The following is a 20,391-nucleotide window of genomic DNA, read 5'->3' as shown; positions in this document are numbered from 1 at the left end:
CTCCTATCAATAAAATTAAACAGACTTCCCCCCACACCTCACACTTATTCAAATAATAATCCCATGCAACACAATCCTAGGCAGGATTCCATTTCACCGATATTTTTTCACAAGATCAGTAGCAAATAGTGAATTCATATCGTTTAATCATAAATGTTTACAGCCGGAGCTTATCCTCCTGTTCCAGGTGCTGTCTATTTGCAGCACAACAGCACTCGGTCGTTCTTTCAGGTAAACGGCGTGCTGGTCGTCATTGGCTGGCGAGATGCAACCTCTCTGTGTTTCTTAGGTTCCCCTCTACAGAGACACAGCAAACTGGTAGAGTCTGCAGTCCACATTACTGTACCTTACTTGGCGTCAAATGAAACGATCGAACCGAGCGGCTCGTTAGAAACGGAATGCTGCAACCGAGTTTTGAATTGGAAGGATTCGTCCACATTTGGATCACCGTCTTCTTCAGCAACACAATGCCAGCCCATCACCACCGCTGCAACATCTGCAACAATCCGACGCCTTGGGTTCGCTGTCATCGATCATCCTCCATACAGTCCCGCTTTGCCCCATCCGATTTTCATCTGTTCCTGGAACTTAAAGTACAACTTCGAGGACTTCACTTAAACACTGACGAAGCGCTGCAAGTAGAGGTGAGCTTGCGGCTCCGTAACAAAGTCAAACCCATCTACAGTGACGTGACAACAAGCTGGTGTCTCATTGAGAAATGTGTTCGTCGAGAGGGTGATAAGTTGAGAAATAAATATGTAGACTTGAAGGAGAAAGATGTAGAACGTTAATAACGTTTGTTTTATTTAAAAAGCTTTAAGAGTTTTTACATAAAAAATTCGGAGGCATTACCTTTCAGCACACCCTCGTATATCTCTTTTTCGGTGACAAAGCGTAACAAGAGCGTTTATAAGAGACATTTTTTCCGATAACGTATTGCTCTTAAAGGCATTCTCGTTAGTCTTTGCTGCCAGTAGCGTCATACATTGTCACAGTTTCCTTATCAAGAAATGTCTTGATCATCTGCTATTAGAGAAAATTCTGCTCTGAGTCGACGATAACTGTTCCTGAATAAAGGTGATCAGCCACTGAGTTGTCCGTAGGAAGAAATAGAAGCCGGCCGGAGTGGCCAAGCGGTTCTAGGCGCTACAGTCCGGAACCGCGCGACCGCTACGGTCGCGGGTTCGAATCCTGCCTCGGGCATGGATGTGTGTGATGTCCTTAGGTTCGTTAGGTTTAAGTAGTTCTAAGTTCTAGGGGAGTTATGACCTCAGCAGTTGAGTCCCATAGTGCTCAGAGCCATTTGAACCTTTTTTTTTTTTTTTTTTTTTTTGAAGAAATAGAATCTTCAAGCAGGTAATCTGGCTACACCATTGGTGCTGTAGAACGAGCAATACTGATTTTCATAACAACCTCTCAAATGAAATCTTGTATATATTGTACATGTATACAACTATCATACGATGTTCATAATATTTTTCGTGGCATATTCATAATAACGTTAGACAATGAAACTTCCTGGCAGATTAAAACTGTGTGCCGAACAGAGACTCGAACTCGGGACCTTTGTCTTTTGCGGTCAAGTGTTCTACCATCTGAGCTACCCAAGCACGACTCACGCCCCGTCCTCACAGCTTTACTTCTGCCAGTACCTCGTCTCCTACCTTCCAAACTTTACAGAAGCTCTCCTACGAACCTTGCAGAACTAGCACTCCCGGAAGAAAGGATATTGCGGAGACATGGCTTGGCCACAGCCTGGGAGATGTTTCCAGAATGAGATTTTCACTTTGCAGTGGAGTGTGTACTTATATGAAACTTCCTGGCGGATTAAAACTGTGTGCCGGACCGAGATTCGAACTCGGGACCTTGGTAGAGCACTTGCCCGCGAAATGCAAAGGTCTCGAGTTCGAGTCTCGGTCCGGCACACATTTTTAATCTGCCAGGAAGTTTCATATCAGCGCACACTCCGCTGCAGAGTGAAAATCTCATTCTGGAAACGTTAGACAATGTTTGACAGTCTATGCAGATGATCAACTTTTGAATAAATTGAAACGATATACGGAGTCCATATTTTTGAGAGGAGACAGTATGGACCAAAACAAGAAAAAAATGTCCAATAAACATGGGCTCTGAAATGCATACCTTTAGAGCTATGAGAACTTGTTCATCACTGCTACTATGAAACATATCTCTTCTACTAAATGTGATTTGTATAACACAGCAACAAGATTTTACTTTAACCTGATTTCGACGCCGACTATGTGTTTCTTCATGAAAAAGTCCAGAACAATTACCTAAAAAGATTACAAAACGTGAACACAGAGAAAAACAAAGAACAGACGGTTATTGTACCGAACAGATCTAGGAGGAAACTATACTCACATGTAGTATCTAGTAACAGATGAACAAATTTACGAGAAAAATGCACTCGTCATATAAAATAACTTCATAAGAAGATCATGTTTAAATGGTATAAACATTACAGACATTGGAAATGACGTAAAATATGTAATTGTCAGTAAAACTGTAGCTACGCGACGTATCAGGCTGTACGTCGCTTAGGGCTGTAAGAGGAAATAGGCACAGGAGGTAGCATCAGAGTAAGAGGCTCGCAGGCTGAAGATGCCTCAACGTGGACACGAAATAATTCGTGTCATCAATTAAAAATTGGAGAAATTAACCGCTTGAACTACAAAACATATTTCTTCTTCTTCTTCTTCTTTTACTGAACAAGCGCTCATAGCTCTTGACGTATATATTTTAGAAACAATGTTCAGTGGAAATTTTTTTCTCATTTCGATCGGTACTATTATCTGTAAAAACATGGAAAAAGAGCTTGCAGTAGAAGAGATGTATTTCACATTAGCAAAATGAACAAAGGCGCTAGCTCTTAAGGTATGCATTTTGGAGCCCATGTTTACGAGACAGTTTTACTTGTTTGGTCCATACTACATAAACACTATACCTAGTATGGGTTACCAATTTCATGGCGCTTAGATTTTGTGTGAGACGTCTCGCATATTTCACTGATTATGTAGTATTTATGATCTCGTTGTAGAACGAGTCAGATGGTTTATACAACGCTGGTTAATTTCTGATAACAACATTATATAAAATATTGGAAAGAAAAACTGGGGAGGTAGTGAACCTTTATGTTTATCTTCAAAAAACGTAAATCCAGCAGAGAAATTATTCTATCCTTGGCCTTAGTAACGGAAGATCGAATTGCCAAAAATCGGAACATTTTCATAGTGTTTGTTGGATAACAAAAAGCATTCGTTTATGTATGATAGAACAAGGGTCAAAATCTTGAGACAAATGCGGATGGTGCAGGCAGATAGATGAGTAAGCTAGAATAGAAAATCAAGCTATAAGTGCAAGTCATAAATATGGAAGATATAGCAGTACAAGTTTATGTTAAAAGGGGTTCAAGAGAGGTTTGCTGTTGTTCGCTATCTAATATCATTTAACTCCTAGAAGAAGTAATGAAGACTGTGAAAGAGATTTTGGATTGGTAGAACGGGTAGCGACATCGATTCTAGCTTTGATTAATGATAAGAAATGCTTAAAAGAGCTCTCGAGGCCAGTCACTGAGAAATGTCATAACATTCCGCCGAAGTGCTTTACAAAAACGAAACAAAACTGAAACATGAACAGCCCTGTGGAGGTTTAGACACTGGTCACAAAACCGAATATACGAGGGTCTTCAGAAGGTAAGTTACACATGCTGTCCCACGCGAAGACCATTGAACGATGACGCACAGTCAGAAGACAGTACATGTTTTGTACTTCCTGTAGACACAATCCTGCTGAGTTAGGAGTGAATTGTCGCAGCAATTGGAAACGTAAACCGAAGTTGAAGTACGCGGGACAATACGATTCTTGTGAGCAAAACATCTAAAGTGCGTACTGATTCACAGAGAAATTCTGACGGTATAGGGAACAAATGGAATTTCGCGTCCAGCTGTAGCAAAATGGTGCCAACAAGTTGACGAAGGCCGTACAGATAAGAATCATACTGATCGGGAAGGAAGGCCATCCACATCGACCACGGACGACGATGACCAGGTAATGGACGAAATGATTCGCAGCAATCGCACATTTGCCGATGATGAAGACGTTCACACAGCTGTCCTCAAATAGCTCCGTGATCAAGTAGCGGATTTCTGCAGTCGAGGAACTGAACTACTGGTAGAACTTTTCGGCTGTTGCTTCCAGAGACTTAGTGTCTGGGTTCAAAAATAGTGCCATATGTCTCTATCACTTTGAATTGTAGTGTAGCATTCAATACAGGTTCATCGTCCTGACATAATAATGTGCAACTACTTTTTGTAGCGCTCTCGTGCATTCTTAAACAATTTATTCACTAAGCCGGGAGGGATGGCCGAGCGGTTCGAGGCGCTGCAGTCTGGAACCGCGCGACCACTACGGTCGCAGGTTCGAATCCTGCCTCGGGCATGGATGTGTGTGATGTCCTTAGGTTAGTTAGGTTTAAGTAGTTCTAAGTTCTAGGGGACTGATGACCTCAGAAGTTAAGTCCCATAGTGCTCAGAGCCATTTGAACCATTTTATTCACTAAGATTTGTTATGAAATGATAAAAATGTTTATAGAAAATGGATTTCGGCACCGGCATTTGGAGTCAATAGAACTCTGGCTCAAAGTTAGGAATGCTTCGAAGGGTTATTGTTTTCAGTGTACATCTTACTGAGAAATAGCCTAGCATTCAACTGAAGTGCTTTAAGAAAAAAGACTTGAATTGCTGTGTCAGGATTTAGATCCCGCTCAAACAACCGAATACATTTACTTAAAATTTCACTAACTTTTCTTGAAAGTGATGAGGAGGGATGGGAATAATAACCAGTCGTCTTTTTGGCAGCAAAACTGGCCTAAACACAGCAGAAGGATTCAGAAGAGGGATTCAGAAGATGAGATGACCAAGGAAATCTTCGGAGAATTTATTCAGAAGAATGGAGAAGTTAGTGAGACATTTGCTACGGAATTCAGAAACCCATAACTTAGTACTGAAAGAAGCAGAAAAAGATAATTGTAATATGTAGCATAAGGGCCTATCGAACGTTTCCGTCCGAAGGCCATACAGTCCTGAATGTGTACGCCAATCAGGTAAAATCGCCGTCAACATTGAGGCAATCACCCCCCGACGCACCAGGTTGAAGAAAGCCGATTGGTACAACATCGTCAGTTCGTAACTCCCTGCTGCACATCCTCGCCGAACAGGAAATGTCGACCCTTTAAGGCTATTTTTAAAGAACCGAAAGCGTGATAATCGCAAGGGGGACAGTCCTTCTTATGGAGCAGCCGCAACTGTATAGGTCCATTTTGTAAAATGAAGAAACCGCAAAATACTTGCTTGATCTACAGTATTTTATTCTTTATACGACCGTTTTCGGAACACTTAAAAGTTCTATCACCTGGTGGAAAAAAAAAGAATCACTTTGTCATCTCAGATCATCCTCACCCCAATGTTGTTCAATAACGGTTCAAATGGCTCTAAGCGCTATGGGACTTAACATCAGAGGTCATCAGTCCCCTAGACTTACAACTACTTAAACCTAACTAACTTAAGGACATAACACACATCAATGCCCGAGGCAGGATTCGAACCTGCGACCACAGCAGCCGCGTGGTTCCGGTCTGAAGCGCCTAGAACCGCTCGGCCAACGGGGCTGACTCCCAATGTTGTCATGCAACCTTTGGTTCCCGCAACAAATTCCGGATTTTTTTTTCAACTGAAATTGTGCTAGAAAAATGTGTTACTGAACGCCCCTCGTACACCTATATTCCGCAGATCATGTTAGAGTGTGTGGTGGAGATTACTTTTGGTACCATTATCATTACCGCTCTTTTCTGAATTCCTGTTCCATTTGCGAATGTGGCGAGTGAAGAACGACTGTGATTTCTCTGATTCCCTCGTCGCGGACGTTCCGTGAGACGTTTGTGGGAGGAAGTAATATTGTCTGCGTCTGCTTGTGATACATGACAGACAACTGTTGAACTGGAACGTCTCATCTTTTATTGCCTTAATGTTCTTTTATTCATTTGATTTGAGTTTGAGGAAAGCTAGTTGATGCATGCTCACATTTACAGAAAGCAATATTCAGTGACTCCGGGTATTAGGACCTCAATTAACATCTTAGGTTTCTCTGTCTAGATACAAATCTTCCTGTGACAGATCAAAGCACTGACTGAGTGGTGAGTGGTTTTTTTTTTTCCTCACGGAGCTAGGATCTGTTCTCCAATTAAAGCCATCTTCCTTTGTGGCTTAAAAAACCAGGTACTGGGAGGTCCGCTGCGGTCGACCATGCAGAGTAAGTCGCCGGTCACTGTATTCTTCGGGTTTTGCGTACAGCAGTCGCCTTACCGTGTATCGCACTTGGTGCGGTCCGATGATGATGGTGTTTTGTGGGGCGCTCAACTGGGCAGTCATCAGCGCCTATACAAAGTCCCAATTTTTTCACAGTCCAATTTTTTACACAGTCCAGTCTGTCCACTGTGACGAATGATGATGATTAAATCATGAGGACAACATAGACAGTCCCCGGGCAGAGAATATGGGAATCGAACCCAGGACCCCGTGATCCAGAGGCAGCAACGCCAGTCGCTAGACCACGAGCTGAGGTGCGGGCCGATGTCATCCCAGTAGATCAGATAACGTAGCAGGAAAACATTTCAGCTCGGACGACTCGACAGCTTAGAGGGCCGGCGCAGCGAGACTTAACTGTTTCACCAAAGCGGTTTGTTTTCAATTTGCGAGGTCCTTCACACCAGCAATTGGCAGGAAGCATCCTGCCGAATAGTGAGGAACCGCGTCACAAGACAGTCCAGCCAGTTTGTTGTAAATTTAGAACGTGGCCGAGCGGCTGTAGACGCTTCAGTCCGTAACCGCGCTGCTGCTACGGTCGCAGGTTGAAATGCCGTCCCCAGCATGGATGTGTGTGATGTCCTTAGGTTAGTTAGGTTTAAGTAGTTCTAAGTCTAGAGGACTGATGACCTCAGATGTTAAGTCCCATAGTGCTTAGAGCAATTTGAAACATTTTGAAATTTAGAACGAGACTCCACACTGATTAAGAGTGATAATTCAGTAGAGGCACAAAGCCGAGAGCTGGCTTCCAGAAAGTCCAAAACGTGCAGCCTCTGGGTTGGCCAGCTATCAGTATTCGATAGCAGAGTGGGGACATCAGGAAGAACTGTTCAGAACTGTGTCCTTCCATACGTTAACATTGCAAACTCGGAAATTACTGATTTATTTACGGCCCTGTCATTGGGTAGAGTTATATAAAATTGTCTCCAGTGGCTGAACACTCACCGCCGGAGCCAAGGAGAACACTTCTTCGCCGGGAACCGACGAGGGCGGCCTTCCTCTCCACCAGCAGCACTTAGTTTCGCTAGTTGCAGACTCCAGTCACATGACGCTAGCTTAGGCAAAACGAATGAGGAGGCTCAGAAGTTACCGATAAGTGCGATGTTAGGTTTCAGCAATAGTTTCGAACCTTGTTGTTTCGTGGAGAGCTTGAGAACGTTTTCAGCTTATTTCTTGGTGTAATATGCATGCGTTAGTTAACCAATATTTCAGCGTAAACACGCAATCACTGGACAGATACTGCGAGTTCGTAGATGTAGAGATAGTTAATGAAACGATAACCTTTCACAGTCCCTCTTATTCCAGTTTTTGCCAAGACTTTAGTATTACTCATGTTTAATAATCGTTTAATCTCTGTACTTGCCATTTCTGACCCACAATCAGATCACGTGATTATATTCATATCTACGAGGTGTGGCTAGAAAAAAACCGGACTAGTACTGGTGAAACAATAAAACGAATGCAATAAGGCTGAAAGTCGCGTGGCCTGTCACGTGACTCTCGCTCCGCCTACTGCTCGAGTTTCATCTGCCTCCTGCACTCAGTCTGCCCGTGGCGTCTGTTTTAAGTAGTTGACGTTTTGTCTGTGCGTCGGAAAATGTTGAGTGTACAGAAAGAACAGCGTGTTAACATCAAATTTTGTTTCAAACTAGGAAAATCTGCAAGTGAAACGTTTGTAATGTTACAAAAAGTGTACGGCGATGATTGTTTATCGCGAACACAAGTGTTTGAGTGGTTTAAACCATTTAAAGATGGCCGCGAAGACACCAGTGATGACACTCGCACTGGTAGACCATTGTCAGCAAAAACTGACATCAAAGGGATTGTGCACATTGATTGGGTACCAGAGGGACAAACAGTGAATCAGCATTACTACATTAGCGTCCTGGCTACCCTACGTGAGCGAGTACGGAGAAAACGGAACGATTTGTGGAGAAAAAAGTCATGGATCCTTCACCAAGACAATGCCCCAGCTCACAGTGCGTTGTCAGTGAAGACGTTTTTGGCAAAACACAACATTCCCATCTTAGATCATCCACCCTACTCACCTGATTTGGCCCCCTGTGACTTTTTTCTTTTCCCTAAAGTCAAGTCAGCTTTGAAAGGAACTAGATTTGAGACTGTTGAAGCAGTAAAAGAAAAAGCGACGGATGTATGGACTTACCGAAAATGATCTGCAGCATTGCTATGAACAGTGGAAAATTCGTATGGAGCGGTGTAGAGACCGAGGAGGAGAGTACATTGAAGGAGATAACATGAAATTGTAAATAATTGTAAATAAATGTTTTTTCCAGCATCAGTCCGGTTTTTTTCTAGCCGCACCTCGTATATTTTCTAAAAACAATTTGTAATAAATTAATTTGATCTGGAATACCGTTAATTAGATTACTTCCTTTGCACTAATTAAACATATTACTAGATAGTTAGACCTAGTCTCATGTCTCCTTAGGGTAATTTTTATTAAATGAATTTATCCGTTACATCAAACTCAGTTAATTCACATGAGAGTATGGATGTTTAGTCATGTCACAAACGACCGACCAGCGCCATCGGAATATCAACAGTAAACCTCTTCTTGATCCACAACGCCTCACTTTTATTGTCAGTCAGCACAGTTAGTTGAGGATCTACTTAACGCTCTTGTGTTTACTAAAAAAACTGGTGACCCTAGTGACGCTCTTCTTTGTTCCCTTCGTATCTCGATATTAATCCAACCTGAATTATGCACACTGATGAGAAATACTCTCAAATCGTTCGAACGAGTGTTTTTGTAAGCCATTTCTTTCGCGGATAAATTAGGAGTTCCTTAAGATTCTTCCAATGAGTCTCAGCCTAAGATCTGTTTGCCCTACAACTAGTTTTGCGTAGTCATTCCACTTTAAGTTGCTGCAGAAGGTATCTCTTAGGTACTTTAGTTTTGAAAAACTTATGACACAAAGCCATATTGTGTTCGTTTATTACTACTACCGGTTTTGGTCATAATCCATCATCTGGGTATGAAAGAATGAACAACAGTGCTCACATGTCACACAAAATGAAACATGGAAACATGTCTACTGGTATATTCCCTACAAATGTGCGCACTTAGCAAAGCGAAAATTCATAAATATTAAGCTGATGCCTAATCAGCACCAGTGGTTAATACTGAATGAACCTCATCTGCATATTTATGAATTTTTCGCTTTGCTAGATGTGCAAAATTGTTCTGAATATACCAGAAAATGTGTTTCCAGGTTTCATTTTGTTTGACATGTGAATAGTATTGTTCATTCTTTCACAACGATATGATGGCTTATGATCGAAAACTGGTAGTATGAGCAGGGGAAATGGTGGTAACATTTAACACTTTTTTGTTTAAAGCAAAATACTGAATTTAAAACGTGGCTACTCCGTCAAAAATGTCACCTGCGTTTGTTTACATAACTATTATAAAGGATCAGTATTGATTTTGATGAAAAATGGACATGTTAAATACTTATAATAGCTTTTCTAACTTCCTGAAATTATGTCCATTTTGAAATTGGTCGGTAATATGAAACAGATTTAAAATAAATAATAAAAAGAAACATTGCCAATTTACATGTTTATTAATGAAATTATGAAACTGTGTTTACACCTCACATATAAAAGAATCATAAATTATACTGTTAATTTGTAGTACGAGGCGTGTTTTCGAAGTAAGTACCGTCTTGAAATAAAAATAAAACAAGTAGACTCTTCTTAGCAGTTTTATTTTTACATTGAAACCTGTACTTTAATCTACATTTCTACGTAATTCCCACCAATATTAATCCCTGATCATATCGTACAACAAGCTTTGAATACCATTCTCGTAGAAACCTGCCGCCTGAGCCTGACTTTCAATAATTTAAACGTTCAGTAACCACTGCATAAAGCGCACTTCTTGACACTCGAGGAACTCATCACATAACTTTTAAATCGTAAAGCGTCTATTCCATCTCACTTTTTCATCAACTTTCTGCAGCAGATCGTCAGGTCAACCATTTCGTTCCTCATCATGCACATTCGTACGGACATCTTTAAAAGCTCTCACCCATTTCCGTACCGTTCTATCACTCATGAGTGTCGAGAAGCGTGCTTTATGCAATTGTTACAGAACGTTTAAATTATTATCGAAAGTTATGCTAGGGCGGCATATTTATATGGTATTTAAAACTGGTTGTACAATATTATAAGTGCCTAAATATTCATGGGAACTATATAGTATAATGACTCCTTTTATTATTAGGCTAATTTCTGTTTAGCTCTACAGGGCCATTATACTGAAATGTTTCCCCACACCACCTAGTATTGTCTTTCTATGTGTGTGAGTAACTGTATGTTCACTGTTGTGGGTAAATACATACAGCGTACACAGGGCGGTGTGTGAAACTGATGGCGATTACACGCTTCCGCTGTTGTAGAAATCTGCTCCAGATGCTGCAGATACCGTGTTGAGCTGAAAGTGGTAACCGAAATACGGAGAAATATTCTTCGGGGCTCTGTTGCATAGCAATCAGATTGCTTTCAGTTCTGAGAAATGTCCAGTTACTATTGTGGATTTGAATGATCCATGAAGTGACTTCTTTTCCGAAGAAAACATCGAACTATTTCACTAGAACTGAACGCTCCCGTCGGAACTGTTCTCAACTGGTGTTTATTAGTAAATCACAATAGCAGTACATCGCTGGGTGTATAATAAGACGTACCTTCTTGAAATGAACAATATTTTATTGTTCTATTAACTGATTTCCTTCCATATGCACTTATATTTTTCAATGTGAATCAAAAAACTCGCAATGGCGTCAATATTTACATCACAAGAATGGCTCTCCACTCCTCCAAAAAAATTACTCTTAACAAGAACAAAAGAACTCTATATCCTCAGAATAATTATCTGAGCGCTGACTGCCACAGAGTAATAAACAATATCTTTGTCTCTCTCTCGCACTGTCACAGCAAGTTACGCTGCATGATACATCATAATAGGAAAGTAGATTAAAGTACAGACTTTCACGTAAAAATAAAATTGTTAAGAAAAATCTACTTGTTTTATTTTTACTTCAGAACGGTACTTACCTTGAAAAACCACAGCTCGTACATAAACGTATTCTCTGCCACTGATAATCGGCTTCTTTGCTCGACCATCTGGCGTCATAAGACCAGTGGAACTAGTTCTTACTCACGTATAAAGTACTTATTGTTTTTATAGCGCGAATGAAACACTGACGTAAGCAAAACCATCGAAAGTCTTAAGTTTCCTAGCCAGCCCTCGTGTTAAACGTTTAACCCACTTATTCTGGCATAAAGTCTTACTGAATAGTTGTTTTCGCTGTGCTTGCCAATCGTACATATACGGATGTGTCATTCGTATGCGAGTATCTGAGCGTATAAAAAAGTCCAGGAAGGTAGTTTTAGGGAAGAAGGTGGTGTAGCTCTGACACTTCTTCCAGGGACCATCAACTCGGTACACCTATGTTTTTCGACGTAGAAAACAGTTTTTGGCAATGTAAAACGGCCCAGGATGTTTGAATTCCACAGAAAAATACGTATGCCTCATTAGGAAAGATGAGTAATATACAATACGTATAAGAAGCAAAAGAAAACAATAAGTTTTCAAGATCAAGAAGAAATCAATTAAATACGTTCTGAGAGAAATGCTCGAATTAAAATACGGCGTAAGGCAAGGATGCAGTCTTTCTACTCTAATGTTCAACCTCTATGTAGATGGAACAATGTAAGAATCAGATTGCTTGACAAAAAGAGTGAGGCTCCCAGAAGGGGCGAAAGAAACGAAATGAAACTCCACTGATTAAAAGGGTATATTATATTATTTCAGTGATTACAAAATCGAGTCAAATTTAAAAGAACTTGCTAATATGAAGTAACTAATCACTATGATATGGAGCCGTCCGCTGTAGCCGAGCGGTTCTAGGCGCTTCAGCCCGCAACCGCGCTGCTGCTGCAGTCGCGTGTTCGAATCCTGCCTCGGGCATGGATGAGTGTGATGTCCTTAGGTTACTTAGGTTTAAGTAGTTCTATGTCTAGGGGACTGATGACCTCAGATGTTAAGTCCCATAGTCCTTAGAGCCATTTGAACCATTTGTGATCTGGATTCACTGATTCGCTTGGGGGAAGGGTAATAAAGCAGTTGTATCCTCAACTGAGGCAAGAAAGCCCACAACAGTTGTAATTCGTCCTTGATGTCCTGGATACTGGCCCTGGGACATAGTTGATGTCCAACCTGATCCCACACATTTCTTTCGGGGACGGATCTGGGGATCTTGCTGGCCACAGGTGTTCAAAATGGGTCAAATGGCTCTGAGCACTATGGGACTTAACATCTGAGGTCATCAGTCCCCTAGACATAGAACTACTTAAACCTAACTAACCTAAGGACATCACACACATCCATGCCCGAGGCAGGATTCGAACCTGCGACCGTAGCAGTCGCGCGGTTCCGGGCTGAAGCGCCTAGAACCGCACGGCCACAGCGGCCGGAGCATCAGGTGTACCTCAATATGAAGTATACCGTGTGGACGAACATTTTCCTGCTGAGAAATGTCACTATCTAATTGTTGCAATGAGACGTAATACATGAGGACGCAGGATGTCCATGACGTACCGTTGTGTCGTCACAGTTCCCTCAGTCACTACCAGCCATGACCTGCAGTCAGACCCGATGACTCCCCACACTATGACGCCGGGAGTAGCGCCGGCTTTGCCTCTCTAAAGCATTAGAAGAATGGGACTTCTCGCCACCATACTTTCCAACAATGGTCCTCCAGCACAGAAGCGTGGTTCACCACTGAACGCATTGCGCCGCCAAGTATCACAGTCCACGTTTCCCGGTCACAGCGCAACTCCTAATGCAGCCCTTTCTTTTGTGGAGCTAAAAGCAGCCTATGCATGGGACAAAATTCCCTAGTCCAGTTGCTACTACTGTACAGCCAACAGTGCAGGAAGTCGGGGTATGTTGGGAGTCCTTTAACTGTGAAACCTTAACTTTTCCCGGCGAATTGATTGTTCAAATTACTTACGGGTTTACTGCGGTGACGTCGTCGAACAAACCCGTAAGTTATTTGAAGAGTCCTTTAACTGTTCTCGGATGGCAAGCGCAGATGCGAAGGGCTTACGATTCGTTTGGTGCACAATACAACGATCCTTCCTTGTGGTGTGCGACGTGGTCGACCGGAATCTTGACGATGAGCACGCCTGCTCTCTCCTTCCCAAGCAGTCCAATGTTGGGCTACTGCCACATCTGATTGCACTAAAAATCTGGAAGTTACGCGATTCGACCAGCCATCCAAGCGGAGACCGACAATGAGGTCTTTTTCAGACTGTAAAATGCTGATCGCGTTTCCTCACACGATTTCACGCCCCTTATACACGTCCAGCCACATTAATGTGACCTTTTGGCAAAAGCCTGAGTAACCAACTTTTGCACCACGGAACGCTGCGAGACGTGCAGGAAGGGAGTCAGTGAGGTTTTGGAATGTACAGGCAGGGGTGTAGAACTCTGCCATCCCCAATGCCGTGACCAGCTGTGCTAGATTTCTCGGTTAAGAAACAGTCCGATCGAGGTCATCCCATATGTTCTCGATGGTGTTTCAATCTGGGGTGGCCAAAGGAGTATGATAAGCTCATCTAGGAGCTCTTCGAGCCACGCATGAACACTGCGAGCTGTGTGACATGTTGCATTGTCCTTCTGGTAGATGCCATCTTGCTGAGGAAAAACAAACTGCATGTAGTCGTGGACACGCTCCCCAAGAACAGATGAATACTTAAGTTGATCCATTGTGCCTTCCAGAATGACGACGTCACACAGGGATTCCCTGCAGCCTGGAGGCTTCCGACGATTGGTGCAGGGTGTTTCCTTCCAGACGTTCCACTCAGTACACGCCAACGGCCATCTATCCAGTGGAGCATAAAACATAATTCATCTGAAAAGGCCACTTGCCGCTACTCAATGGACTTGCAAATCCCAATCTTCGTCGTTGATGAGCAGCACTCGGCATGGATGCATGAACCAGGCACCTGCTACGGAGGCCCATACGCAGCAATGTTCGCTAAACGGTCTTTGTCGAGTCACTGTGGGTAGCCGGTAGCCCCTTGATTCATTGGGCGACTAGTTGCTCAACAATTGCGCTTCTATTCGTCAGTACAGTTTTCCGTAGCATTTACCCCGGTCATAGATGGCCCGTGGTGCAGCATAGGCGTCTCGGTATCGTTTTCGGATAGCGCCATTTTATCATGCTCTGTAAACTTTACCCATGGCGCCGCACGAACAATTTGCAAACTTAGCCGTCTCGCAAATGCCTGCACCCTTGGACCGAAAGCCAATAACGATGTCCTTTTGGTCCTCAGATAAGTCACTCCATTTCCGTATTGCAACAACGACTGCACTGCTTTCCGCATCCCCTCGACAAGCTTTATATAGGGTAAATCAGGGTGACATGGTGAACAAAAAATTTGGGCCTCGTAGAAGACAATAATTTTTTTATTTAAATAAAATAAAAACATTATCCTTTCACAAAATACAAAAGTAACACATTAACAGTACCACATCCTCTTTAAGCCACTACAAAAGTTAAAAAAAAACAATACTTATTTTTATCAATTTCACCATTTCACCCATGTATATGAGTGAAATGGCGAATGCCCTTTGGGTGAAATGGTGAACTTATTTCCCCTGCTTTTTGCCACATACGTCACACATAGATTCATATTTTGAACAGTCTTCATGCAGCCAACCAGCCAACGTTGGCAGCTAATACATTTGATCCAATCCACATCATTTTTAGTGCAACTGTACAGTTCACCGCACCCTACACAACAGTACCCTTCATCATCCGCGTGGTCATCATCGTCTTGCAATTGGACATCCAACGACGAGTGGGATTCGGTGTCAGTGGTAGACGCGTTTCGTTTCCTAGGCTACTTCTTTTTGATAATTCCTGTGGTAGTCTCTTTGGTTACGATTTTTCCTTTGGTTACGGTTTCTCCTTTAGTCCTCTTTTTAGCATTTGCTCTACTCTTCACTGACTCATTTTGTCGTTTTCTGTTTCGCAGGTTGTCGATGTTTTCTGGAGAAGTCAAAACCTCAGCTAAAGCTCTGGACTGCTTCCTTGCAGATGCAACTTTATCTAGGACAGGTATCGGCGAAATATGGTCCAAGAGTTTGCCAGGGGTTATTTGAGATTCTTCTGTTGCCACTGTCGAGGTCATATCTGTTGCTTCTGATGAAGACTGCATGTTTTCCTGTGGATTTTCCGCTCGTTGCGAACAGCCCACTTGTGGTGAAGCTTGTATGTATTCAAGTCCCTGATCGTTATCTACGTCTGCAGTTGCTTCTTCCGAGGAATTAGGTATCTCCTGCCAGTGCGAACAACTTGGTCGAGGTGAAGTAGGTCTGTTTTTATGTCGTTCGTTGTTTTCCTGATGTTGATCAGAAGCTGATGTTAAAAACGCGTATTCGGAGATGACATCAGGATTAAACGGGATGATTCCTGTGCTTCTGAACCCCGATATTGCTTTCTCTGTCGTAGCTGCTTGTACCAATGCCTTTGTAAGCAGTCCTCCGACCACTAGTCTGGAAATTTTTCTATTTGGATTCATTTTAATGTAGGAATTGCAAGCATTGTAATAATAGGATTTCAGAGCTTTAAAAATGATCTGTCTAGCGGCTGAAGATAGTGTGTGGTTTGGCTGGGTAGACACGGCAAAATTATGTTTTTTTTTTCTTCTGCAAACTGTAATGTATCCACGCTGCTGCAATGAGAGCTATGTCCATCCAAAATAAGCACGACTGTTCCCTCAGGCTTCCTCGGTGCAGAATGGCTCTTTAGCCACAAAAGAAAAATATCAGTTGTTACGTACGCCGACTTTTTTGACATGAAAAACGTGGAACCCGGCGGCATACTGTCCTTGTACTCGGCCTTTTCATTTTTTCCCTTCAAAACACAAGCTCTCCATTGCAGCAAGCGATTACAGATATGGTTTCTCCCTTTTCGCCGGATGTTAGCGCTGGAACGCTCTTAGACCTCTTTGCTGCCAACACGTAACCTGGTCTATTATTCAGCTGAAGTCCGGACTCATCCACGTTGAACATATTTCCCGGCTTATCAAGGAGGTTATGCTCTACCAAGATGTTCTGCAGCAATGAAAAATAGTCTGAAACGCTTTTCGTACTTAAACCCCTTGACCGTGCTTGTGAGAGTCCTTCCGATTTGCGGATTGAGAGTTCCGGAGTTCTTTTTAAGAATAAATGTAGCCAGTTGTAACCTCCCCGCAAAAATAAATGAAAATATTTAAATGAGAATTGGACATCGTGCTAAGTGTAACCTCCCCATAATTATTATTTAAATGATATGAATTGAATGAAAATGCAATTAGAGCCAAATGTTAGCTCCAGCACTAATAAAACTCAATGATAACAAAAATGTGAAAAAATGTTAAGTCCCCACAACATTAACGTTAAGATGAACCTGATAAATTTTATAAGGTCATCTGCGCTGACCTTAGGCCCTGTGCAATAATCAACCTGATAAATTAAATCTGGGAGGAAAAGCAAAGGAAATATTGTTTCAATTGTAATGATTATTTTCTTAAAAAGATTGCTTTGAGAACAAAATTATTATTGGGGCAATTCTTGAACAAATTAATTACAGTTAAGATACATTACATTATCAGATGTGCACAATGCTGCTTCATTACCTTATTTAAAATATACCTCGTCCCAAACCTTGACCAGAGACCCATGTCGACGCCCGCCGACTCTTCACACACAACTCTGACTGTCTCTCGCGCGCTACTGGCACGAACGAACTACATGCTCTCGCGACGCGCTACATACAACTACTCTCTCGCAACTGCCCTTAACTCTCGCGCGGTCAAGCGCAGACTAGCAACGATAAATAACTCTCTGGTCAGAGATTCTGTCATGCCTCGCCATCGCTGCTACTGAATACACGTGTTTCACAGTCCATTCCAGCAATTTCCTTTTCTCGGTTAAATTCGTGATGTTGGTTATATTTCTCAGCTAGTTTATTTGCCATGGTACGTACTTCTGTCCTTGTCGGTGCAAATCCGAAGTTTTGTAATTTTATGATATGTTTTACCAACGTTTTCTCACATTCTTGTGTTAGTACAGGCGGCCCACCCAAAGGTTTTTTCGCAAAGCACCCGTCTGCTAATCGTCTCTTCAGCGTTGACCATGGAGCGTGAAACTCCTTAGAGGCTTTAGTCAGGCTCATTCCATTTTTCACCGCTTTTACGGCACCGTTACGTTGCTCCTCTGTCCAATCAGCACGGCTGGATCCTTTTTGTCTTTTGTAAAATGTAGGCATCTTTGCCTGGAACAATGGCGGTAGTTAGAACATTTACTTTTTTAATCACTGACAAACCAAACTGTACTCGCAAAAAATATATATAAAAACTAATTTTTAAATTAACGCTTGTATTGAGACGTCGGGTAAAACAGAATATAACTCTCGCATCGGACAGGAAACGCTAACATTTCATGACTTGTCAAAAGCCCTGGTTGGGATGTACCTAAATAAAAGCTTTACACTTTACACATAAGAAAAGTGCTTCACCGAATCACCCCTGCCCGAGTTCACCATTTCTTCCATCTGCTATGGATGAAACGGTGAATAGCACGGCAAGAAGTTCAAAACGCTAGAAGCAACTATTTGTAGATTATGTAGTACATAAACAGTATAAGAAGGCAGAATATATCAAAAAATACTCCGCGGACTACGCTACCTGAAGTAACATTTACAAATGCATGCAGCATATAAAAATTATTTAGCATCGAAAGCAGTTTTGTACAATGTACTTACGGTTTTTAAATCGGAGCTGGTTTTCAAGACGTGCACGCTGTACAGATGATCAGAGACTGTTGGCATGCAGACATACAGAGACCATCCGTTTAACCAGTAAAGAATTAAAGCAATTCACCATTTCACCCGATTCACCATATCACCCAGACTTACCCTACCTTCCGCTGCCAGTGCTGCCACCTATCGTCTGTGAGTGGTTATTGCGCGTTGACATCGAGTACAGGCAGTGATGACAGTAATGTGACTGGACCGTGTATTCCTTACCGTAGTAACAACACCAAACACGAACCACACTAATGCACTCTGGTGGCCTTTCTACACTTCACAGAGGTTTTGCATATCCGCTGATGGTGTGTACAAAGTCACACTGACATCTGACCACGGCTTCTGGGTGTTTCGCTTTTTGTGAGGTAGTGTAAAATAGTCAGTGTCCGTTGAGCTGACCAGCAATGGCTCGTGAGCTGTGTAACTAGAGTGTGCTACCCTTAATTTGCCTGTGTTTTGCCCAGAGAGCTAAGAGTGAGAGGTGGGCGGCGCGTGTTGCAGATGGACGCGGTGTACCCCGAACCGCTGTCGCGCCTGCAGCACCGTCGGGCGGTGCGCAAGCCCGTGCACCGCGGCCCCGGCGCCTGCTCGCTGCGCTACCGCACCCAGCCCGTCACCTTCGCAGAGATCAAGGTGCGTGTCTACGCGTGTAAGTGCCTCAGCTACTAACCGGTCCGTCAGCACACCCTACCCATAAACTAACCCTATTCTCTTGATCACTTGACTTTCTCAACTAATCACGCCTCTCCACTTGCACCGGAACTTTGTGCCTACAGTTTTCTACATGGCAAGGTCGACAACTAGCAAGGTCTACATCTCAATCTACATCACTACTCTGCAGCTCACACAAGCCTTTGGTATAGGGTTCACAGAACCTACACTAATGGCCATTAAAACCGCTACACCAAGAAAAAGTGCAGATGATAAACGGGTATTCATTGGACAAATATATTATACTAGAACTGACATGTGATTACATTTTCACGCAATTTGGATGCATGGATCCTGAGAAATCAGTACCCAGAACAACCAACCACCTCTGGCCGTAATAACGGCCTTGATATGCCTGGGCATTGAGTCAAACAAAGCTTGGATGGCGTGTACAGGTACAGCTGCCCATGCAGCTTCAACATGATACCACAGTTCATCAAGAGCAGTGACTGGCGTATTGTGACGAGCCAGTTGCTCGGCCACCATTGAGCAGACTTTTTCAATTGGTGAGATATCTGGAGAATGTGCTGGCCAGGGCAGCAGTCGAACATTTTCTGTATCCAGAAAGGCCCGTACAGGTCCTGCAACATGCGGTCGTGCTTTATCCTGCTGAAATGTAGGATTTCGCAGGGATCGAGTGAAGGGTAGAGCCACGGCTCGTAACTCATCACAATGCTGTAAACAGAACCTGGATTCATCCGAAAAAATGACGTTTTGCCATTCGTGCACCCAGGTTCGTCGTTGAGTACACCATCGCAGGCGCTCCTGACTGTGATGCAGCGTCAAGGGTAACCGCAGCCACGGTCTCCGAGCTGATAGTCCATGCTGCTGCAAACGTCGTCGAACTGTTCGTGCAGATGGTTGTTATCTTGCAAACGTCCCCATCTGCTGACTCAGGGATCGAGAGGTGGGTGCACGATCCGTTACAGCGATGCGGATAAGATGCTTGTCATCTCGTCTGCTAGTGATAAGAGGCCGTTGGGATCCAGCACGTTGTTCCGTATTACCCTCCTGAACGCACCGATTCCATATTCTGCTAACAGTCATTGGATCTCGACCAACGCGAGCAGCAATGTCGCGACACGATAAGCCGCAATCGCGATAGGCTACAATACGACCTTTATCAAAATCGGAAACGTGATGGTACGCATTTCTCCTCCTTACACGAGGCATCACAACAACGTTTCACCATGCAACGCCGGTCAACTGCTGTTTGTGTATGAGAAATCGGTTGGAAACTTTCCTCATGTCAGCAAGTTGTAGGTGTCGCCACCGGCGCCGACCTTGTGTGAATGCTCTGAAAAGATAATCATTTGCATATCACAGCATCTTCTTCCTGTCGGTTAAATTCGCGTCTGTAGCACGTCATCTTCGTGGTGTAGCAATTTTAATGGCCAGTAGTGTATTTCAGA

General features: G+C 43.0%; 1 protein-coding gene across 2 annotated transcripts in view; it reads left to right on the top strand.

The window, feature by feature from the left end:
• LOC126199382 (uncharacterized) overlaps nucleotides 1-20,391 on the top strand; it is a 327,315-nt gene that overhangs the window by 202,381 nt on the left and 104,543 nt on the right. For both annotated transcript variants that reach the window (XM_049936298.1, XM_049936299.1), the window contains exon 2: nucleotides 18,770-18,901. In XM_049936298.1, the coding sequence (XP_049792255.1) occupies nucleotides 18,770-18,901 (132 nt within the window). The remainder of the gene's footprint in view (nucleotides 1-18,769; nucleotides 18,902-20,391) is intronic.

The sequence above is a fragment of the Schistocerca nitens genome, chromosome 8 (assembly GCF_023898315.1).
Source record: "Schistocerca nitens isolate TAMUIC-IGC-003100 chromosome 8, iqSchNite1.1, whole genome shotgun sequence".
NCBI lineage: Eukaryota > Metazoa > Arthropoda > Insecta > Orthoptera > Acrididae > Schistocerca > Schistocerca nitens.
This window is presented reverse-complemented; position numbering and strand designations above follow the sequence as displayed.